Source organism: Trichechus manatus, unplaced genomic scaffold (genome assembly GCF_000243295.1).
Source record: "Trichechus manatus latirostris isolate Lorelei unplaced genomic scaffold, TriManLat1.0 scaffold00090, whole genome shotgun sequence".
NCBI classification, from domain to species: Eukaryota; Metazoa; Chordata; class Mammalia; order Sirenia; family Trichechidae; genus Trichechus; species Trichechus manatus.
The window spans coordinates 183,318-205,115 of NW_004444026.1; the positions used below are offsets into that span (position 1 = coordinate 183,318).

The 21,798-nt window shown below is 33.7% G+C and overlaps 1 protein-coding gene across 1 annotated transcript in view; it reads left to right on the plus strand.

Moving 5' to 3' along the window:
- Window positions 1-12,528, plus strand: part of ADAM18 (ADAM metallopeptidase domain 18) — a 125,489-nt gene extending 112,961 nt beyond the window's left edge. Inside the window, exons 17-20 of the mRNA XM_004382137.1 lie at window positions 2,612-2,692; window positions 6,848-6,966; window positions 10,875-10,901; window positions 12,396-12,528. Of these exons, the coding sequence (XP_004382194.1) occupies window positions 2,612-2,692; window positions 6,848-6,966; window positions 10,875-10,901; window positions 12,396-12,528 (360 nt within the window). The remainder of the gene's footprint in view (window positions 1-2,611; window positions 2,693-6,847; window positions 6,967-10,874; window positions 10,902-12,395) is intronic.
- Window positions 12,529-21,798: the final 9,270 nt, after the last annotated feature.

Sequence of the window (21,798 nt, forward strand, 5' to 3'; positions counted from 1 at the left end):
CTGAATCTGAGACTATTTGATTGTGGCTTTACAACAGACAAAGGAAAATGGACCTTTTGTGAAATCCTTTTGGTCAGTCATCCAGCAGTATGGAGCCCCAGATTCAAGGGACAGTAATTCTCAGATCTGACACGGTGACTTCACAGCCTCCCAGCAAGCATCAGGGAGAGTCAGTGGTAATTCCAGGGTGTGGAGCTTTTTTCAGCCAGTGTTTGGACAAACTGAGATGTGGAAAGGCTTTTATATATGTAACTACACGTTGCCATTGAGTCGATTCTGACACGTAGCGACCTTATAGGACAGAGTAGAACTGCCCCAAAGGGTTTCCAAGGAGCAGCTGGTGGATTCAAACTGCTGATCTTTTGGTTAGCAGCCATAGCTCTTAACCACTGCGCCACCAGGGCTCCATATAAATACACATACATATGATTTTATTGTAGATACGTTTAATTTATAAGAAAATTTGATGAGATGCATTTCATATCATTGCCATATTAAATATTCCCATAACCTATGTATCTCCTTTTGATCAGTTCCTCCTTTATGCTATCGAATAATAAAACCTGTTCAATAATTGATTCTTAGTTCTATTCCTATGTAATGTTTTGTTGAAGATATTAATGGGATGTTTTCCCATTACATTGTCAAATTGGTTGTATCAGATGTACAGTTAAAGCTATCATTTCTCTGTCTTGCTGTATGTGTAGATGTGTGTCTTGTGTGTTGTGTTGTTGATCATCTCATGCTAACAACTTTTTAAAATCAGTTTCGATGTTTTTTCTGTTGCTTCTCTTAGGTTTTCTAGTGATGCAACCTTTTTTTTTCCCTCTTTCAATAATTTTACTTTCTATTTTTGTTTGTTTTAGTCTTAGTACAGCTATCTAGAGTGCTCAAATAGAATTCAGGGTAAGAGCAATGATAGTACATATCTTTGCCTTTTTCCTAACTCTGTTGTTAATGTTAGCGTTATTTCACCTGATGTCTGATTTTCATATTAGTTTTCTCACAGATAAATATTAATCGATTTAGAAAATTCCTTTTTATTCCTATTCTCTAAGAATGTATGTCAAGAAAAAGTGTGATTTTTTTAAATTAGATACATTTTGGTAGGTTTCCAATTTTTCTTCTTTACTATATTAATATAATGAAAGATATTCATAGACAACCTGAAGTTCAAACATCCTTGTATTCTCAGAATAAAAAAATTCTTGTTTTTGTATGATGTACCATTTTGATAACACACAGTAATTTCGTTTTAGTTAAACTATTTGTTTCTATGCTGATCGTGATAGGGTGAATGTATTTTGTACATGAGAAAGGCAACGAATTTTTTTTGAGGGTGGCAAAATGTGGAATGTTGTGGATTTAATTATGTCCCCCAAAAATACATATTAAAATTCTGGCTCCCATTCCTGTGGGTGTGATCCTGTTTGTAAATAAGATTTTTCTTTTGGTATGTTAACGGTGTCATAGCAGTATAAGGTGGGTCCTAAACCTAATCCGTTCTGAGTTATAAAAACAGGAGAATAGACACAGACACACACACAGGGGAAAGACAAATGTTAAGAAATATGAAGAAAGACCAGGGAACACCAAGGAACTTTCAGGACTACTGACAAGGAAGGATCTCTCCCTAGAGCCACACCCTGAATTTGGACTTCTAGTCTCCTGAACTGTGAAAAAGTAAATTTCCGTTCTTTAATTCCACCCACTTGTGGTAACTTTTGTTACAGCAGCATTAGGTAACTAACTCATTGACGGATGCTATTATCATAGTTTTTTACTTGATGAAAAGTTTTAATATCATAATGAGTTCGAAGGCTTTCCAACTTTTCTATGGCCCGAAAGCACATATGAATGGATAAACAAAATGTGGTATATACATACAATGGAATGTTACTCAGCCATAACGATAAATTAAGTCCTGATACATGCCACAACATGGATAAACCTTGAAAATATTATGATGAGTGAAATATGTTGTCTTAGTCATCTAGTGCTGCTGTAACAGAGATACCACAAGCAGATGGCTTTAACAATGAGGAGTTTATTTTCTCACAGTCCAGTAGGCTACAAGTCCAAATTCAGGGTGTCAGCTCCAGGAGAAGTCTTTCTCTCTCTGTCAGCTCTAGAGGAAGGTCATTGTGATGCATCAGTCTTCCTTTGGTCTGGGAGCTTCTCTGTGCAGGAACCTCAGGTCCAAAGGACGTGCCCTGCTCCCAGCACTGCTTTCTTGGTGGTATGAGGTTCCCATGTGCCCATGTGTCTCTGCTCGCTTCTCTCTTTTATATCTCAAAAGAGATTGGCTTAAGACACTATCCAGTCTTGTATACTTCATCAGTATAACTGCTGCTAATCCATCTTATTAAATCATAGTGATTGAATTTACAACACATAAGGAAATCACATCAGATTACAAAATGGTACACAATTATACAGTACTGGGAATCATGACCCAGCCAAGTTGACAGATATTTTTGGAGGACACAATTCAATCCATGACATATGTATATATACATCTCTTATGCATATAGAACAAATAATTAAGGTGTTTCTCATATTATCTCTACTTTTTTAATGTTTGTGAAATATTATATTTGTTTTAATTTAGTATTGTTTAAATAAAACCTGCAAAGAAGCCAGTTTAATGGGATATAACTGCAATGCCACTACAAAATGCAAAGGGAATGGGGTAAGTAACTTATTTTTCATAGTTCTAAATCGCATATTATTGCTGTGGATAATTGAAGGTGAACATTTATCCTGTTTGGGAGAATTGAAAGTCTATGTTACTTTTACCCTGACCTTGCCTAGAACTAGCTGATTAGTCTAAAGAATATCAGCTAAGCTAATTCGAACATTTATAAGTGAATTCTACTATATGCGTGTTGAATTTAATGTGAACATCCACAATTTATGAATTAACCATGTTTAAATGAAAAATACACATTTTTTACTTACAAATGTATATTTTTCTTACCAGATGATGAATCTATTTTGTTCTCCCTCATAGTTTTAATGTATGTGATTTATGGGTACATAATATTTTACCAGAGAGTATACCTAAAAAAAAAGTTCTATATTTGATTGCTCTTAACAGATAAGTTTCTAATAGGAAATGCGTCCTTACACCAAACATTGTATTTCTTCTCAGTCACTTATGTATTTTAATCTAGCAATACAAATTTATTGCTACATTTACATTATATTTTCATTTCTTAAAATTTAATCTGTTAATGATGCAAGTAAGCTTATTGATTTTATAACATTCAACCAGCCTTAAGTTCCTAGAATAAAACCAATGATGATATATTGTTTGATTCAATTTTTAAATATTTTGTTTGATATTATTGTTTCTATTTTGTGAATCAGATTGACTATAAGCTTTATATTTTATACTGAATGTCTTTGATTTAGTATCATAAAATAAATTTTGGTGGTACTGCTTCATTATCTGCAATATGTTTTCGATATTGGTGTTAAGTTTTTTTTTTTAATATCAGGTCAAATTTATTGTATAAACCATTTTGATCTATTTCCTTTGGGAGAAGACACATAATTACAGATACAGCTTTTCAATAATAGCCTAACTATTCATGACTTCTGTTTATTCTTGTGTCAGTTTCCTCATTTGAAGTTTTCCAACAACATGTCTATTTCATCTAAATTTTTAAAATTTGCAAATTATTTAATGTTTTATATTATTTCTAGTGTCAGAATCTGCGATAACGTTGACTTCTTTTTCTTACCTAACATTGATAATGACATTTTATGGTGAACATTTTATTAATGTATAAGACACACAGAATAAATTAAACAAATGGTAAGTGTAAAACTGGGTTAATGTTTACAGAGAATGCGTAACTACATATCCAAAACATGTATCAAGGAATAGTACATTGCCAGTGGCCCAGAAGCCCACTAAGCTTCAAAAACAAAACAAAACAAAACAAAACCCGTTGCCTTTGAGTTGATTCCGACTCATAGTGACCTTATAGGACAGAGGAGAACTGCCCCACATGGTTTCCAAGGAGTACATGGTGGTTTTGAACTGCCAACCTTTTGGTTAGCAGCCGAACTCTTAACCACTACACCACCAGGGTTTCCCCACTTAGATTAGGCCTCTTTTAATTATAATATCTCTAAAGGATAACCGCTATCCTGATTTCAAACACTATAGTTTTTTGTTTTGTTTTTTATTTCCAAATTATAAACTTTCTATGTATAGAATTGTAAGATTGTCTTAACATAAACATTATGTGTATGAGACTCACACATGTTGTTATATGTAATTTTAGTATATTTATCCCCATTGTTGTATTATATTTGACCTTGGATTTGGCAACAATGGATTCTTAGATTTGACACCAAAAGTACAAGCAACAAAATTAAAAAAAGGACTTCATACTAATTAAATCTTTGGTACATCAAACGATATTACGAAGAACGTGAATTAGCAAACTAAAGAAGGGGAGAAAATATTTGCAAATAATATATATGGTAAGGGTTTTATACCTCGAATATAAAAAAAGTCTACAACTCAACAAAAAAAAATTAAAAAATTAATAAATGGGCAGCAGAGTAAAATAGACATTTTTTTGAAAAGAATATACACAAATGACCAACGAGCACACGGAAAGATGTGCAAAATCGTTGGTCATTATGGAAATGTATTTTTTGGAAACACTTGGCATTAAAAAATTAATCTAAATTTTTGAAAATTTCATTATTGTACTAAAATTTCAGCATTAAATTTATCAATAGATGAAAAAGATATCTACTGATTTGAAATATGATCTCAATTGTCATAAATTGTAAATGCATGTATAGTGCTTTCATTTTTTAATTGCTTAACTGTATAAACCAGCATTCTTGTCTTTAGAAAATTTCAAAATTTTACGGAGATTATCATTAGTATTTCCAAATCAGGGAAGGCATGTGACCAACCAAACATAAAATCTAATAGAAATAATTATGTTCACAAAGAAATTTTCTCATTGAATAATTAGGAAAATTATATTTAGAAGTTTATGCAAATTTAATGTTTAGTATCTTTCCCAATACTTTACAATTTGTTTTTTCTTCACACAATTACCAACTCTAAAGAAAATTCATTAAAAATAGCCTCCCTCAATACTTTTCCATTTATCCCTTTGGGATATTACAAATATTACCAGTGTTATTGATTTATGAGTGTAATGTGACTTGAAAAAGTTTGAGGACAGCTGTTATAGAGCGATTTGGGAAATAGTCTATTTTTTCTTTCTATAACCTTGACAAGGTTAAAAGATGTAGAAATATTTGCATCCAAAAAGTTTGTCAAAATTGCCAATAAATATGTACCTGCTCTTCTTATAGAATTTAAATAATTTGCTCTTTTCTATGTTTTCTACTAGTTACTGGCCCGTTAAAGTTAACATTGCTTCTGCCTCAAGTTGCTCATTTGTATGTTCTTTAATAATTTGCTCATTCTATCCATGTTTTCAAATATATTGTCTAAAATTTATATGTGTCTGATGTATCTTATTTTTATTACTTCAGAATTTAGGTTCATAACAATTATGTGTCTGGCAAATTATTATGAATTCTGATATGTCAATTTTTCCTGTATTTTTGTTTGTATTTGCCTATATTTGTAAAAGAACAAATAAAATGGAAACACTCCAGAAGGCAAACAGTTAGAAAAGCAAGCTTATAAAGTTTTATTTTATTGTCTTTTTCAATATTTACTTTTGCACGTATGTTGTTTTATTTTGGAAAATGCAGTCACTCATTACAACATTATATATCAATAATTGATCAGTAATATCAAACGTTGAAAAGGAACTAGGATAAGAAATTAAAATGGCCAAGTCAGTTGACAATTATTTTATCAAAATACTTTGTATAGAAAATAAAGTGCATAAACAGGAGATGTGGAAGTAGTGACAGCAAGTATTTTCAAAATAACTAAATGAGAGAATATTTGTGAAAAATTCTAAATCCACTCTGTTATGGATTGAATTGTTTCCCCCCAAAAGGTGTGTAAACTTGACTAGGCCATGATTCCCAGTATTGTGTGATTGTCCACCATTTTGTCATTTGATGTGATTTTCCTATGTGTTATATACCCTACCTCTATGATGCTAATGAGGCAGGATTAGAAACAGGTATGTTAATGAGGCAAGACTCAATCTACAAGATTAGGTTGTATTTTGAGTCAATCTCTTTTGAAATATAAAAGAGAGAAGCAAGCAGAGAGATGAGGGACCTCCTACCACCAAGAAAGCAGCACCAAGAGCATAGCATAACCTTTGGACCTGGGGTCCCTGAGCCGAGAAGTTCCTAGACTAGGGGAATATTGATGACAAAGACCTTTCCCCAGAGCTAACAGAGAGAGAAAGCCTTCCCCTGAAACTGGCACCCTGAATTTGGACTTCTAGCCTACTAGTCTGTGAGAGAATAAAATTCTCTTTGTTAAAGCCATCCACTTGTGGTATTTCTGTTATAGCAGCACTAGATGACTAAGACACACACTAATAATGTGAATGTGATGGCCATAACTTTATTGAATCCTAGATTTAGAAAGATGACCAGGGATGACAAAGAATTGATCAAAACCATCAGTGTATAGAGGCCAGAAACACACTTTCACATAGGTAGTGATTTTGTCACTCACACTTTTTGTCATCAAAATTTTCACTCCTTTTTCTAACCTACTTCCCATATTATATAGACTTAATAATTTTAAGAAAAATAGTAATTTTATACTATGGAATTTGTGTATTTATATCCTATATAAAGACTAAGATAAAATTTGATAGAAATAATAATATTCTGATGGTGATTATATAATTTTCTGTTTCAGATATGTAATAATTTTGGTAATTGTCAATGCTTTCCTGGGTATAGGCCTCCAGATTGTGAATTCCAGATTGGTTCACCAGGGGGCAGTATTGATGATGGAAATGTTCAGAAATCTGGTGAGTAGAAATAAAACTTTTGAATCAAAATAGAATACTGTTTTGTATGAAAGTAATAAAAGAAATATACTGCTGAGTCAAGTCTTTCAAGATCTCCTGAGTAATTCAGTTATCTTTAATAGTGGCTTTATTTAAAATAATGTTATACCACATTTTTAATAAGATTTTCTGAGACACTCAGATTTAATAAACTTAGTTAAATAAGTTAGATTTTCAATAGATGTCATAATATAAATTAAAACAGTCAAATGTAGAAGAAGAATGAATACACAAGTAATTTGTGTTCCACATTATTGGAAGTTTTGTAGGTTGTTATTCTACCAACTGTAGAATAAAGTAGTTATTCTTAATAAAATTTGTAAAACATAATAACAAAATATTAGTATATATATTTATTATGAAATAATAGTTTTTTGAATGATGGAGTACATGTTTATATTTTCCCTTATCCCTATAAATGCAGGCAAGTATTACAGGCTATTTGTAGCTAAAATCTGGAAACAACCCAATATAAATCAACAGGTGATGTCTAAAAAAACTGGTATATCCATACAGTAGAATACTGTTGAATGATAAAAAAGAACAAATTATTATTACATGCACCAGCATGGATCAATCTCAAAATTGAAACTGAGTGAAAGAAGTCAGAGTAAAATAAGTACATATCTTATGATTTTACTTACATAAAACTCTAGGAAATTCAAAGTAATTTATAATGACAGAACATAGATCAGTGATTGCCTGTGTGGGGAAGTGACAGCATGGCTGGATCGGAGGGAGCAAGGGCAAACTTTGTGGCGGGTGATATATTCATTATTTTGATTGTGGTGATAGTTTCATGGGTATATACATATGATGAAACCTATCAAATTGTACGCCTTCAATATGGGCAGTTTATTATATGTCAATCATACCTTAATAAAGCAGTTAATGTAATTCTAAAAATTCTAAAAAATAATGTATAAAGAAGATATTCATAATAGTTTGTTGCAAAATCTCAGGTAATAATAAGCAAATTTTATTCATTTACCAAATAAAAAAGTATAAGCATTTTACATTAAGTGGAGAAAACCACCATAAGAAGTCAAAACAAAAATCTTAAAAATGGTTGCTCATAGGGCATTTGGCAAATGTAATCCAATTGCATAGTTAAAATGTTTGTGTTACATTGTGTGTAAAGAAAAACTATAATAAAAAAGAGGGAAATACCAAAGATATGCAGCAATCAGGACTCTCACCCACTGCTAGTGGGAATATGATAGCTACAAACACTTTGGAAAACCCTTTGGGAATATTTACTAATGTTGGATATAGCCATACGCTATGAACAAGCATTGCTACTCTTGGGGCATGTATCTGAGGTATATGCATATATATGAATTATGGTGTTGGCAAAGAATATTAAATATACTATGGACTGCCAGAAGAATGAATGAATCTATCTTGGAAGAAGTACTCAGAATGCTCCTTAGGAGCGAGGATGGCGAGACTTTGTCTCACGTACTTTGGACATGTTATCGGGAGGGAACAGTCCCTGGAGAAGAACATCATGCTTGGTAAAATAGAGGGTCAGCAAAAAAGAGGAAGAACCTTAATGAGTTGGATTGGCACAGTGGCAGCAACCATGGGCTCAAACAGCAATGATTGTGAGAAAGGCATTCTGTTGTGCATAGGCTTGCTATGAGTTGAAACCGACTCCACGTTACCCAAGAACAACATGTTGACCAAAAACACGCAGTAGAATATTCACAGCAGCCCTATTCATAATACTAAAAATTGTATACCCAAATGCTCATAATCAATAGAATCTATAAATGACTTTGTAATTTTATATAGAGTATACACCAATGAGAATAAATAATAATAAACAACGAGAATAAGCAGTAATATGGAAAATCTCAATATGCAGTAATACTGAGCAAGAGAAGTCAGATAGAAAAAGAGTACATACAGTATAGTTATATTATATAGTTCAAAATCTCTCAAAAATGATCTTAGTGGCCAAAGTCGCAATTATCCTTGGGATGAAAAGAAATTGGGGGCTTCTAAGATTCTGGTAATATTACATTTCCTGGTTTTGATGCTGGTTACATAAGTGCATTTAATTTAGAAAATTCTTTGAGCTGTACGATTATGACATGCACATCTTATGGATCGAATCTTGTCCCCCCAAAATATGTGTCATAAATCCTAATCTCTATGCCTCTGGGTATAATTCCATTTGGGAATAGATTGTCTTTGTTACGTTAATGAGGCAGGATTAGTGTAGGTGTGTTTTGAGTCAATCTCTTTTGAGGTATGAGACGTTAAACAAGCAAGGGAAAGAAGCACAGATGGGGGAAGAGAGAAGTCAAGACACATGAAGATTTCCCAGGAGCAGAAGGTCAGAAGAGACAAGGACATTCCTCAAGGCTGACAAAGAGAAAAAGCCTTCCCCTAGAGCCAGCATCCTGAATTGGGTCTTCTAGCCTCCTAAACTGTGAGAAAATAAATTTCTATTTGTTAAAGCCACCCACTTACAGTATTTCTGTTATAGCAGCACAAGATAACTAGGAGACCACATTGCAGTTAACAAGTAAAAAGGTGCTAATAAGTAATAACTGCAGAAATCAGGATAGTGGTGACCTTGGAAGGAGAGCGATGTTTAGGAAAGTTCTGAGGGTGCTTTTTGGTTTCTATCAGGGTCTATTTTGAGACCAAGAGAGATGATATATTCATATTGATTTTGCTAATTCCTTGCTTATTTTTCTAACATATTTATGTGTTATCTATTTTTCTTAACTGGGCAATACTTCAATTTTTAAAATATCTAAGAAATTACCAAAAGGCATAACATGCTTATAGAATGTCAATGAAGGGCGACACAGACATACACACACACACACATACACACATGTACATATGCATATATGTATTATGTATACATATATAGATATAGATACAGGTATAGATAGAGATTAAAAGTTTCTTTATATACCAAAATTATAAATACTAGGTGGAAAAGCATGAGTCTTTTAAAGATGGTTTTCCTCCAAGGAGAGAAAATGCTTGACTTAGCATGGGTGGGGTAAGGGTGCTTCTCATCGTATGTTGTTTTCTAAATTTTTTAATTTAATCCCTATCAATGTATTATCTTTTAAAATGTTGGTGTTAAACATCAGCTAAGTGTAGTAAACAGTATTCAAAAACATGTATATAGTATCATAATAATCAAACACATGTAGAGCTCAGGATGCTAATCAAAGTTCAGCAGTTTGAATCCACCAGTCACTCTTTGGAAACCCTATGGGGCAGTTCTACTCTGTCCTATAGGGTTGCTATGAGTCAGAATCAACTTAACGGCAATGAGTTTTTTGGTTTTTGGATGCATAAAAGCATAATTCAAGTTGAAGCTGAAGAAAACTAGAACAAGTTCAAGAGAGCCAAAGTACAACCTTGAGTATATCCCACCTGAATTTAGAGACCATCTCAAGAATAGATTTGAAGAGCTGAACACTAATGACAAAAGACCAGACAAGCTGTGGAATGACCTCAAAGACATCATACATGAAGAAAGTCAAGAGGTCATTAAAAAGACAGGAAATAAAGAAAAGACCAAAATGGATGTCAGAAGAGACTATGAAACTTGCTCTTGAAAGTTGAGTTGCTAAAGCAAAAAGAAAAAATGATGAAGTAAAAGAGCTGAACAAGAGATTTCAAAGAGTGGTTCGAGAAGACAAAGTAAAGTATTGTAGTGACATATGCAAAGACCTAAAGTTAGAAAATCCGAAGGGAAAAACATACTCAGCATTTCTCAAGCTGAAAGAACTGAAGAAAAAATTCAATCCTCAATTTGCAATATTGAAGGATTCTATGGGGAAAATATTAAATGACACAGGAAGCATCAAAAGAAGATGGAAGGAATACACAGAGTCACTATACCAAAAAGAATTGGTCGACGTTCAACCATTTCAAGAGGTAGCATATGATCAAAACTGATGGTACTGAAGGAAGATGTCCAAGCTGCACTGAAGGCGTTGGCAAAAAACAAGCCTCCAGGAATTGACAGAATACCAACTGAGATGTTTCAACAAACAAGTGCAGCTCTGGAAATGCTCACTCATCTATGCCAAGAAATTTGGAAGACAGCTACTTGGCCAATCGACTGGAAGACATCCATATTTATGACTATTCCAAAGAAAGGTGATCCAACAGAATGTGGAAATTATCAAACAATATCATTAATATCACATGCAAGTAAAATTTGGCTGAAGATCATTCAAAAGTGGCTGCAGCAGTACATCGACAGGTAACTGCCAGAAATTCAAGCCAGATTCAGAAGAGGACGTGGAATTAGGAATATCATTGCTGATGTCAGATGGATCCTGGCTGAAAGCAGAGAGTACCAGAAAGATGTTTGCCTGTGTTTTATTGACTAGGCAAAGACATCAACTGTGTGGATCATAACAAATTATGGATAACATTGTGAAGAATGGGAATTCCAGAGCACTTAATTGTGCTCATGCAGAACCTGTACATATATCAAGAGACAGTCGTTCGAACAAAACAAGGGGACACCGTGTGGTTTAAAGTCAGGAAAGATGTGTGTCAGGGTGGTATACTTTGACCATACTTATTTAATCTGTAAACTGAGTAAATAATCCAAGAAGCTGGCTATATGAAGAATGATGCATCAGGTTTGGAGGAAAACTCATTAACAACCTGCATTATATAGATGACACAACCTTGTCTGCTGAAAGTGAAGAGGACTTGAAGCACTTACTGATGAAGATCAAAGACTACAGCCTTGAGTATGGATGACATCTCAACATAAAGAAAACAAACATCCTCACAACTGGACCAATAAGCAACATCATGATAAATGGAGAAAAGATTGAAATTGTCAAGAATTTCATTTTACTTGAATCCACAATCAACACCCATGGAAGCAGCAGTCAAATCTGCTGCAAAAAGACCTCTTTAAAGTGTTAAAAAGCAAAGACGTCACCTTGAAGACTAAGATACTCTTAACCCTGGCCATGTTTTCAATCACCTCATGTGCATGTGAAAGCTGGTCAATGAATAAGGAAGACCAAAGAAGAATTGACAACTTCGAACTATGGTCCTTAGACTGCTCCTTGGAAGCAAGGATGGCAAGACCTTGTCTTACATACTTTGGACATGTTATCAGGAGGAATCAGCCCCTGGAGAAGGACATCATGCATAAAAGACAAATAGGAAATCTATGAAAAAGTATCCTTGAGGTTTTTAGATTATGAGCTTAAATGTCCTTTTATTTTTCCTCCAATAGTCTGTAATGTATTAAAATTTTAATTATGTTATATATCGAAGATTAAATTGAATGAAATTTAAATTTATTTAAATACTCAGCAAATTCTCAACTGATTTTGATGTTTCATTTATAGATGTATTTGTTATTAAAAAAGACTACAGTGCACGTCAGAACTGGTTTATTCTGGGTTTCTACATTTTTCTGCCCTTTTTTATAATTTTCATCATTGTGGTCATGAAGCGAAATGAAATGAGAAAATCATGGAACAGAGAGGAAGCAGAGTATGAGGGGTAAATATAATTTATACAATTTATTTGTTTATATTGTATTGATCATAGAGCAGTGTCGTAAATTTATAGCTATAACATTGGTTATATTTATTCCTGTTGTTGTTGTTAGTTGCCTTTGAGTCAGCTCTGACTCATAAAGATCTAACGCCTAACAGAATGAAACATTCCAATCCTGGCCATCTTCATGATCCTTGTTATGTTGGAGTCCAAGGTTGTGGCTAATGTGTAAATCCATCTTATTGAGAGTTCCCCTTATTTTCACTGACCCTCTATTTTACCAAACATGGTGTCCTTTTCTAGTGGTTGATCTTTCCTGATCATGTGTCCACAAAGTCTTGGCACCCTTGCTTCTAAGGAGCATCCTGGTATATTTCTTGTAAGACTGATTTGTTTGTTTTTTTGGTAGTCCGTGATATATTCCACATTCTTCAGTAACACCATATTTTAAATGCATTACTTCTTTTTTAGTCTTCTTTTTATTGTTCAACTTTCACATACATAGGAAGTTATTGAATAGACCATGGTGTGCATCAGGCACACCTTTGTCATCAAAGTGACTTTTTTGCTTTTTAAAACTTTAAAGAGGTCTTTTTGCAGCAGATTTGCCCAATGAAATGTTATTTCCTGATCATATGCTACCTCCTGAAATGGTTGAATGTCAACCAATTATTTTTGGTACAGTGACACTCTTTGCAGATATAGTCTCGATTTGATTTTGATTTGGTTCCTGTGTGTCATCTTTGTTTACTCCCCAAGTAACATTTCCTTGGAGTTAGTGAAAAAATAATATCTTCTCAAGTAATTTCATTAAAGGCTTTAAAGCTCAGCAGGCTTAGGATGTTGCTAGCATAAGACCATCTGTCCTGCTGCATGACTTCACTGGGGATTCCTTGGGGGTGACAACCTAGGCTTGATCCTTGTCAAAGTCCTATTTCCAGCCATTGAATTAACCAATCTCTTGTTGCCTAATGCTATAGGTAACAAAATTTTGTCTCTGGAATATCATCACCTCTGCCTTGAGTGAATATTTAATGCAAGATAGAGGTGGACTCAGTGGCACCTAACAACAGAGTTGGATTATGTGTTTTTTCCTTTGGTAAATTTCTTTATTAGTTTTTAAAAATAGCTTTTTAAGAATATCTATTTCTTGGATGGCCTCTTTGATTACGCCCTTTTTCTCTTCATGACACACACAGTCTTTCATTTAAGTGAAGTTTGTAAAATTAATAACCAAAATATTGGATCTTCTTATAAAATATGATGATCTAGGTCACTTTTAATTCTGTTCTTCCATGGAAATTCACCACCTAAAATTAGCCAGTGAATTTAACAAAAGAACATACTAAGAATATTTTATATTACTTGAAAGCTTGAGGCATTCTAGAGGGTAGCATAGTAGACATCAAAAAACAAGGAAAGTTCTAGCCAGGCTTCCAGAGTTAAGGAAGGATACTGGGAAGAGCCTAAGTAATGTGTTTGGCTTAGTCATGGTCTGGAAATGAGAGGTGATCATGTAAAATTTCCTAGGAGATCAGTTCAACTTCAACTCAAATCTAAGCCCAAGATTTCACAACAGGTAAGGATCCAATTTGACTGTATGTGTGTGTGTGTGTGTGTGTGTGTGTGTGTGTGTGTGTGTGTGTATGAGGGGAGGGGAGGAAGTGGGCAATTGTACCTAATTTTTATGTTACTTGTATTATTTCTAATAACTATTAGGCTAAAGGTCTTTTCATTTTCATCTTGGCCATTTTGATTTTGCTACAAAGAAATGTTTGGTCCATACTATTTAAGCTTTTTTCCTCTGTTTAAATTTTTCATTTTGTAGGAGTTCTTTATATATATTGATTTACTAATGTGTGTGTGTGTTTACCTATACATGAATATCCTCTAGATTCCTACTGAAATTTACACAATAGTTAGAAAACTGATAATCTTAAGTATCATGCATTCTTTTAACATGTATAACCAAGAATAAGTTAAAAAAAAATATCAAATGATCTTTCTTCACATAATGAGATAATAAGTGGTAACTTAAATTGAAACCTTGAAGTTGTCGCTGTGTAAATTATAGGAAACATACAAAAAAGCATAAAATACATGTATGCACAATTTTTAAAAATTTCCAAAGTGGACACCTGCATATGTGCAAAAAATTAAGACATAAGATATTACCAGAAAACTATCTGGTTCTAGGCTTTTCTTTATGGGAAAAGTTTTAATTATTATGTCAATGTCTTGTTATTAACCTTCTTAAGTCAGTTTTAGAAAGTTGTATGTTTTAGGAATTTGTCCATTTCATCAAAATTGTCTCATTTTTTGGTTTAGTTTGTTCGTAGTATTCCTTGTAACCCTTTTAATCTCTCTAAGGTCAGTAATCAAGTCTCATCTTTCTTTCCTGACTTTGTTCGTTTTGTGTCTTCTCTCTTTTTTCTTGGTTAGTCTAATTAAAATGTTGATTTTGTTGATCTTTTGAAAGATCCTTTTTTTTTACTTGCTTCATAGATTTTTCTTTATCTCTAGTGTTATTCGGTTTTCTGTTTCATTGATTTCTATTCTCCTGCTTATTATCTCCTCTCTTTTACTTGCTTTGGAATTAGTTTGCTCTTCTTTTTCTCATTTCTTGAGGTCAATGCTAAGATGTTTATTTTGATACCTATCTTCTTCTGATATAGGCATATATATATATATATTTTTTTGTTGTTGTTGTTGGCTTTCAATTTAATTTAGCTATGGTCATAGAACATACTTTATATGATTTTGATTCTTGTTAATTTAAAATCATTTAAAATTTATTGAGGGTTTTTTTGTTCATTTGTTTGTTTTTACTATCCTAAGATAAGATCTAACATGAAGAGTGTTCCAAACGTGCTTGAAAGTAATGTATATTCTGTTGTTGGTGCTTGAAAGGAATGTGTATTCTGTTGTTGTTGATTGGAATGTTCTATAGATGCCAATTAGTTCTAGGTAGTTTATAGTGTCACTTAAGTCATCTGTACTCTTTCTGATTTTCTAATTGTTCTATCAACTTTTGAGAGTGGTGTATTAAAACTTCTGTTGATTATTATTGAATTGCCTATTTTCCCCTTCAATTCTCTCACTTTTCCCTATGTGCTTAGAGGCTTTGTCTTTAGTTGCACATATTCATGTAATTGTTATACATTCCTGATGAAAAACCCGAAAACAAACCCATTGCCGAGACGAGCCGATTCTGACTAATAGAAACCCTATACGAGTTTCCAAGAAGCAGCTGGTAGATTTGAACTCCTGACCTTTTGGTTAGCAGCCAAGCTCTTAACCATTATACTGCCATGGCTCCATTCCTGATGAATTCACCCTTTCATAATCATAAAATACCTCCCTTTGTCTCCAATAGCATTTCTTTTTTCTTAATATCTATTTTGTCTGATGTTACTAGAGCTACTCCAATTCTCTTATTGATTGCATAGTAGTTTTTTCATACTTTATTTTCTTTTTTATTATTTTTTTATTTACAGTAGTATTAGATTTACAGAAAAATATAGTAAAGATCATATAGAGAGTTTCTATATATCCCTCACCCAGGTTCCCTATAGCTAACGTCTTACATTACTACATTTGTACATCTGTCACAACTAAGAAAATAACATTGGTACAGTAACTAAGCTATTAACTAAGCTATTGCAGTAAGTAAGCTAGTAACGCACACTTTACTGTATTTCACTAGTTTTTCCCTAATATCTTTTTGGTTCCAGGATCCCAGCCGATACTGGACTACGTTTAGTCATTGTATCTCCTTAACCTCGTCTGGTCTATGAATTTGAGAAATTCCTTGTTTTGATGACCTTGACAATTTTGAGGCATACTGGTCATATATTTTGTATAATATCTCTCAATTCAGGATTACTTGATGTTTCTTAGTTGGACTGGACTATGCGTTTTAGGAAGAAAGACCATACAGATAAAATGCCATTCTTATCATATCATTTCAAAGATGCTACCAACAGGGTTTATCACTATTGATGTTAACCTTGATCACCTGGATGAGAAGGTGTTTGTCAGATTTTTCCTATAAACTTGGAAATAACTGTAAGTTTATTTCTCTCTTTTCATACTTTAATCTGTAAAGGACAATCAACAAACAAATGCCATATGTTCTGTTTTTTGAACAATTCTTTACTCTCTGGTACTATAAGATACTCCAGACTCATTATGTATATTGCTTGCCACAGCCCGAGAATTAACCACTTCTTAAAGGTTCTTGGTTTCTTTTACTGGAGAATAGTATTAGAAACCAATATCTAGATACTGTGTGTGTTCCTTGCTACTGAGGTGCCATTGCATCTAGACTCTCACAGTAGAAAGATATATGAAATATATGTAAGTATACTAACACATACATGTATACACACATCTACAATAATTTGTCCCCACTCATCCGTATCTATGCTAAGCTAAACATGAGTTCATACTGATGTCTCCAATTTCAGTTCAATAGCACATAGCTGATTCTAGTCTTCTCCCCTTGACTGTTCGTAACTATGCTATGCATTGGTGAGAAATCTGGCTGTCACCATCAACCATCCATTTACTTATTTATTCAATCTGAGTATACATGTTCAGTAGTTTTAGAATTGTTAACCCATATCCCATGAGATACAACCTTAACTAGAGTACAGTATTTATGTACAGTTTCTTTCGTCTTCAGACCTAATGTTTCTAATCAAAATGTGGATTTTCTAATGGATTTAAGTCAGAAATTATTTTTCTTAAACCCTTCGTGAAGTTATGTTATACATTTCTAATAGAGTTGGATTCTTTTATCAGGTTGCATTCCTTCCTGGGATCCCCAAACTCCTTGCTGATTTTTTCTTTTTTCCTTCTTTTTTGCCTCCATTAAGGTGTACTCTCTCTGTTCACTAAGGTTCTATGGATTTTGACAAACAAAAACAGTCATGTATCCACCATCCCAATACCGTAAGATTAGTTCCACAACATTAAAAAATCTCCTGTGATTCCCCTGATTAAATACCCACTTCCCTAAATTCCTGGAAACCTCTATCTGTTTTTCACTCCTTAGTTTTGGCTTTTCTGGACTGTCACATGAATGTAATCATACATTTGATACCCTTTTAACATGGCTTCTTTTACTTAGCAAAATGCATTTAAGATTCGTCTATGTTGCTATGTGAATTAATAGCTTGTTACTTTTATCACTGAAGAGTATTCTATGGAGGGATATACCACATTTTATTTATTTACTTATGTCTTGAAGAAAATTATGGTTGCTTCCAGTTTTGGATGATTATAAATAAAGCCTCTACAAACATCCACATACATGTTTTTATATGGACATGAGTTTTCAACTCAGGTAAATACCAAGAAGCACAGATGCTGAGTTGCATGGTGTGATGGTTAAGGTTGTGTGTCACCTTGGCTAGCTCATGAATCTCAGTGGTTTGGCAGTTATGATGTAGTTTGACAGTCATATAATCAACTCCATGATGAGATCTGATATCATGTGATCACCTCCATGATGGGATCTGCTGTGAGTAGCCAATCAGTTGAAAGGGAGTTTCGTTTGAGGTTTGATCTGCATCCAATATAAGTGGACTTTCTGTCAAGGCTTGCTGGCTTTTGCTTGCTCTGGATCCTGCAGCTGGCTGCTGTTCATCTGACCTTTGGTTCTTGGGACTTGAGCTAGCAGCGTACCTGCTGATGTTGGGATTCATCAGCCTTTGCAGTCCGAATCTTGTGTTCGCCAGCCCCTGCAGCTACATAAGTCAGGAAAAGCCTGCAGCCTGACCCAAGGATTTGGGACTTTCCAGCCTCTACAGCCACATGGCTGCAACAATGGGCTCAATCAAGCATAACAAGGATTGTGAGCATGGTGCAGGACTGGTCAGTGTTTCATTCTGTGGTGCATGGGGTCACTATGAGTTGGAACCAACTCCATGGCACCTAACAACAACAACACAACCACACAAGCCTTCCTTGATATATATCTTTCTCTCTCTGTATATATATGTATAGATGCTTTACTGGTTTTCCTTCTCTAGAGAACCCAACCTAAGACACATGGTAAGGTTAGGTTTAACTCTATACGAACTGCCTGTCTTCTAAAGTGACTGTACCATGCATTCTAACCAGCAACAAAGGGGAGTTTTTGTTTGTATAGTATTCGGGATTGTCAGCTTTTTGAATTATAACTATTCTAACAACAATGAATATCATCTCATTGATGTTTTAATTTGCATTTCCCCAATGAATATTAACGTTGAGAATCTTTCTTGTGATTATTTGCATCAGTATATCTCATTTGAAGTGTCCGGATCTTGTGCCTGTTTTTTCACTTGGGCTGTTTGTTTTCTTATTGTTGATTTTTTATGAGTTCTTTGCATAGTCTGCGTATAAGTCCTTTATCACATTTGCAAATTGCAAATATTTTCTTCAGGTATGTGTCTTGTCTTTTCAGTCCTGTCATTTCATATACTCTTAACAGTGTCTTTCGCAGAGGAAACAGTTTTAATTTGGATAAAGTCCAATTTCTCTTTTTTTTCTTTCATGGGTCATGCTTCTACTGTTGTATGTAAAAAACAAAACAAACAAACAAAGGCTCATCTCCAAAACCAACACCTCCTATGTTGTTTTCTAGAAGATTTATAGTTTTACATTTTAAATCTATGTATATGATCCATTTTGAGATAATTTTTGTGTTAGGTGTGAGGTATGTGAAGAGGTTCATGTTTTTGTATAGAGATGTCCAATTGTCCTAGCACCATTTGTTGGAAAAAAGCTTTCTTTCTTCACTGAAATGCCTGTGCACCTTTGTTGAAATCAATTGACCATAGAGATGTGGATCTATTTCTAATGAAAACAATTAGGGATATTTCTTTATTTTCCTAGTTATTCTAACAGTGAAAGCCTAGCTTAATTATGGAGTAACTCAAAATACCAGTTTTGTTTTTTTCTGCAATGTATTTTTTCTGGAGTTTTAAACACTGAAATATGATTTTAATCCATATTTGCAAATAAATTTGTTTAAGAAAAATATCAGACTTACATTTCTCACATTAACGCATTGCTGTGGAGTCGTTTCCAACTCATAGTGACCCTGTAGGACAGAGTAGAACTGCCCTGTAGGGTTTCCACATAGTACTAAAAAAATGGATGAACTACTGAATAGTACAGTTAACTAAGTAACAATTTTTTGAAAATTCTTTCTTAAGCTGAAGTTAGTCTTAGAAAACAGAGAGGGAAGAAAATAATGTTTCTCCTAGGCTGCCTCCACCTTTAGAACATAATTTTAAAAAACATAAAAATTGGTGAGGAATGAGGTTTTTTTTTTGTTGTTGTTGTTGTTTCTTTGTTTTTAAGCTCTTTCAAATTATAAGCTATCATTGGAGTTATCCAGTTGTTGTCTCAACATTATATATTAGATACGTGTTGAGCATATTACCTATCCATCAGGCACAGGTCATCAGATCCTGAAAAGGAACATATAAACCTAATGGTTGATTGTGGTTCTACAACTATGCTTATCAAAATTCACAGAACTGTAAACTAAAAAGTGTGAACTCTACTGAATGTAAATTTTATCTTAATTTTAAAAATGAGGGGAGGAAAAACTAATGAATAAGATTATTTAACAACCAGCAATACTATAGGAATTGGATAAGGGGTCTAGCTATCTGCTTTTGAGGAGAAAGGGAAGTAATTTGATGTATGTGTAGGCATTTTAGTACATATGCTTTCATATAATATATAATACAATGTAATATAATTTATGTATATATATATATATAGAGAGAGAGAGGATGTATAACCATATTACTATATTACTTAGGGGTGTTCTAAAGTGGATATTATCATAACCTATCCAATATCTGGAGCCTGGTGGCACAGTGGTTAAGAGCTCAGCTGCTAACCAAAAGGTTGGCAATTCAAATCCATCAGCTGCTCCTTGGTAACCTTATGGGGCAGTTCTACTCTGTCCTATAAGGTAGTCATGAATCGGGATCGACTTGATGGCAGCAGGTTTGTCCAACATCTATTGTTCTCCTCCTCCTTTATGTTACAGTCATTTTGTTTGAGTGCGATTGACAAATTCTATGTCCCCAGGAATGTGTCCTGAGTAATTTGTACTAATTAGGATAAAGTTCCTTCACTTGTGACAGTGACTGGTCAGGCAATCCAAGACTAATGCAGCCAGCACATGACATTTCTCCATTTAGACAGATTGATTCACAAGTGGCTTGGGTTGTGCATAACTTGGGATTCTTTTCAATGATTGTGGGAAGCAGGTATCTTTCATCCTGACTCTAAACAACAAAACACTCAGGATTGAGCTGAGAAGACTAGAGAAATGGAGATATTCAAATTTTTCTATTATTTTCAACCAAAATCATCCTAAATGAACCAGATCATGTAAGAGATATGGATTTTCATAAAATTAGTTAGGAAACGACATATAAAAATGAAGTAGCTATATATATATTTATAATGTGTATTTCTGTAAACCTTTGCAAAAGAGAGATTCAAATAAGAATTTCTTGAACCCAAGTGGGAAACCAACAGAACGTTCTCATATCAAGTGAATTGCATTTCTCAGAAATTTCTGTTTTACCAATAATGTATTTATTTATTCATTCCTCTACCTACCTATCTATTTATTTATTATCAGGTGACACTCAATGTTGAGAGCTTAGACATGACATAGCCCTTTATGTTGAGTAGCACTGGCCCATAGAATAATATAGTATGTTAAATAAATAACTATCTGCTTAAGACAGAGAAATTGTAAATTTGCAAACTTTAGCCTCCGATCTTTAACAACATCTCACTCACACTAATATATTCCAAAATAAACCCATAGAGAGTTTCCGCAACTCACCTCGGTTACAGAATCAGACCAAATCTTACCTCCAAAGATTTCACAAGTTTGGATATTTAAAATGACTCACAAGCCTCATAGAGCAGACTCACATCAGGCTTTTTTATTCAAAAACAATGCATTATTGGTGAGACAAAAAAATTTTTTTGGGGGGAGTCCTTTTTTTTTTTAAATTGTACTTCAGGTGAAGGTTTACAGAACAAATAGTTTCTCATTAAACAGTAGTACACATATTGTTTTTTGACATTGGTTAACAGTCCCAGGACATGTAAACTTTCTCCCTTCTCAACCTTTTTTTTTTTTTTTGTGAAAATATACATAGCCAAAGATACACCATTTCAAAAATTTCTTCATGCACAGTTCAGTGACATCAACTACGCTCTTCCAATTGTGCTGCTATTCTCA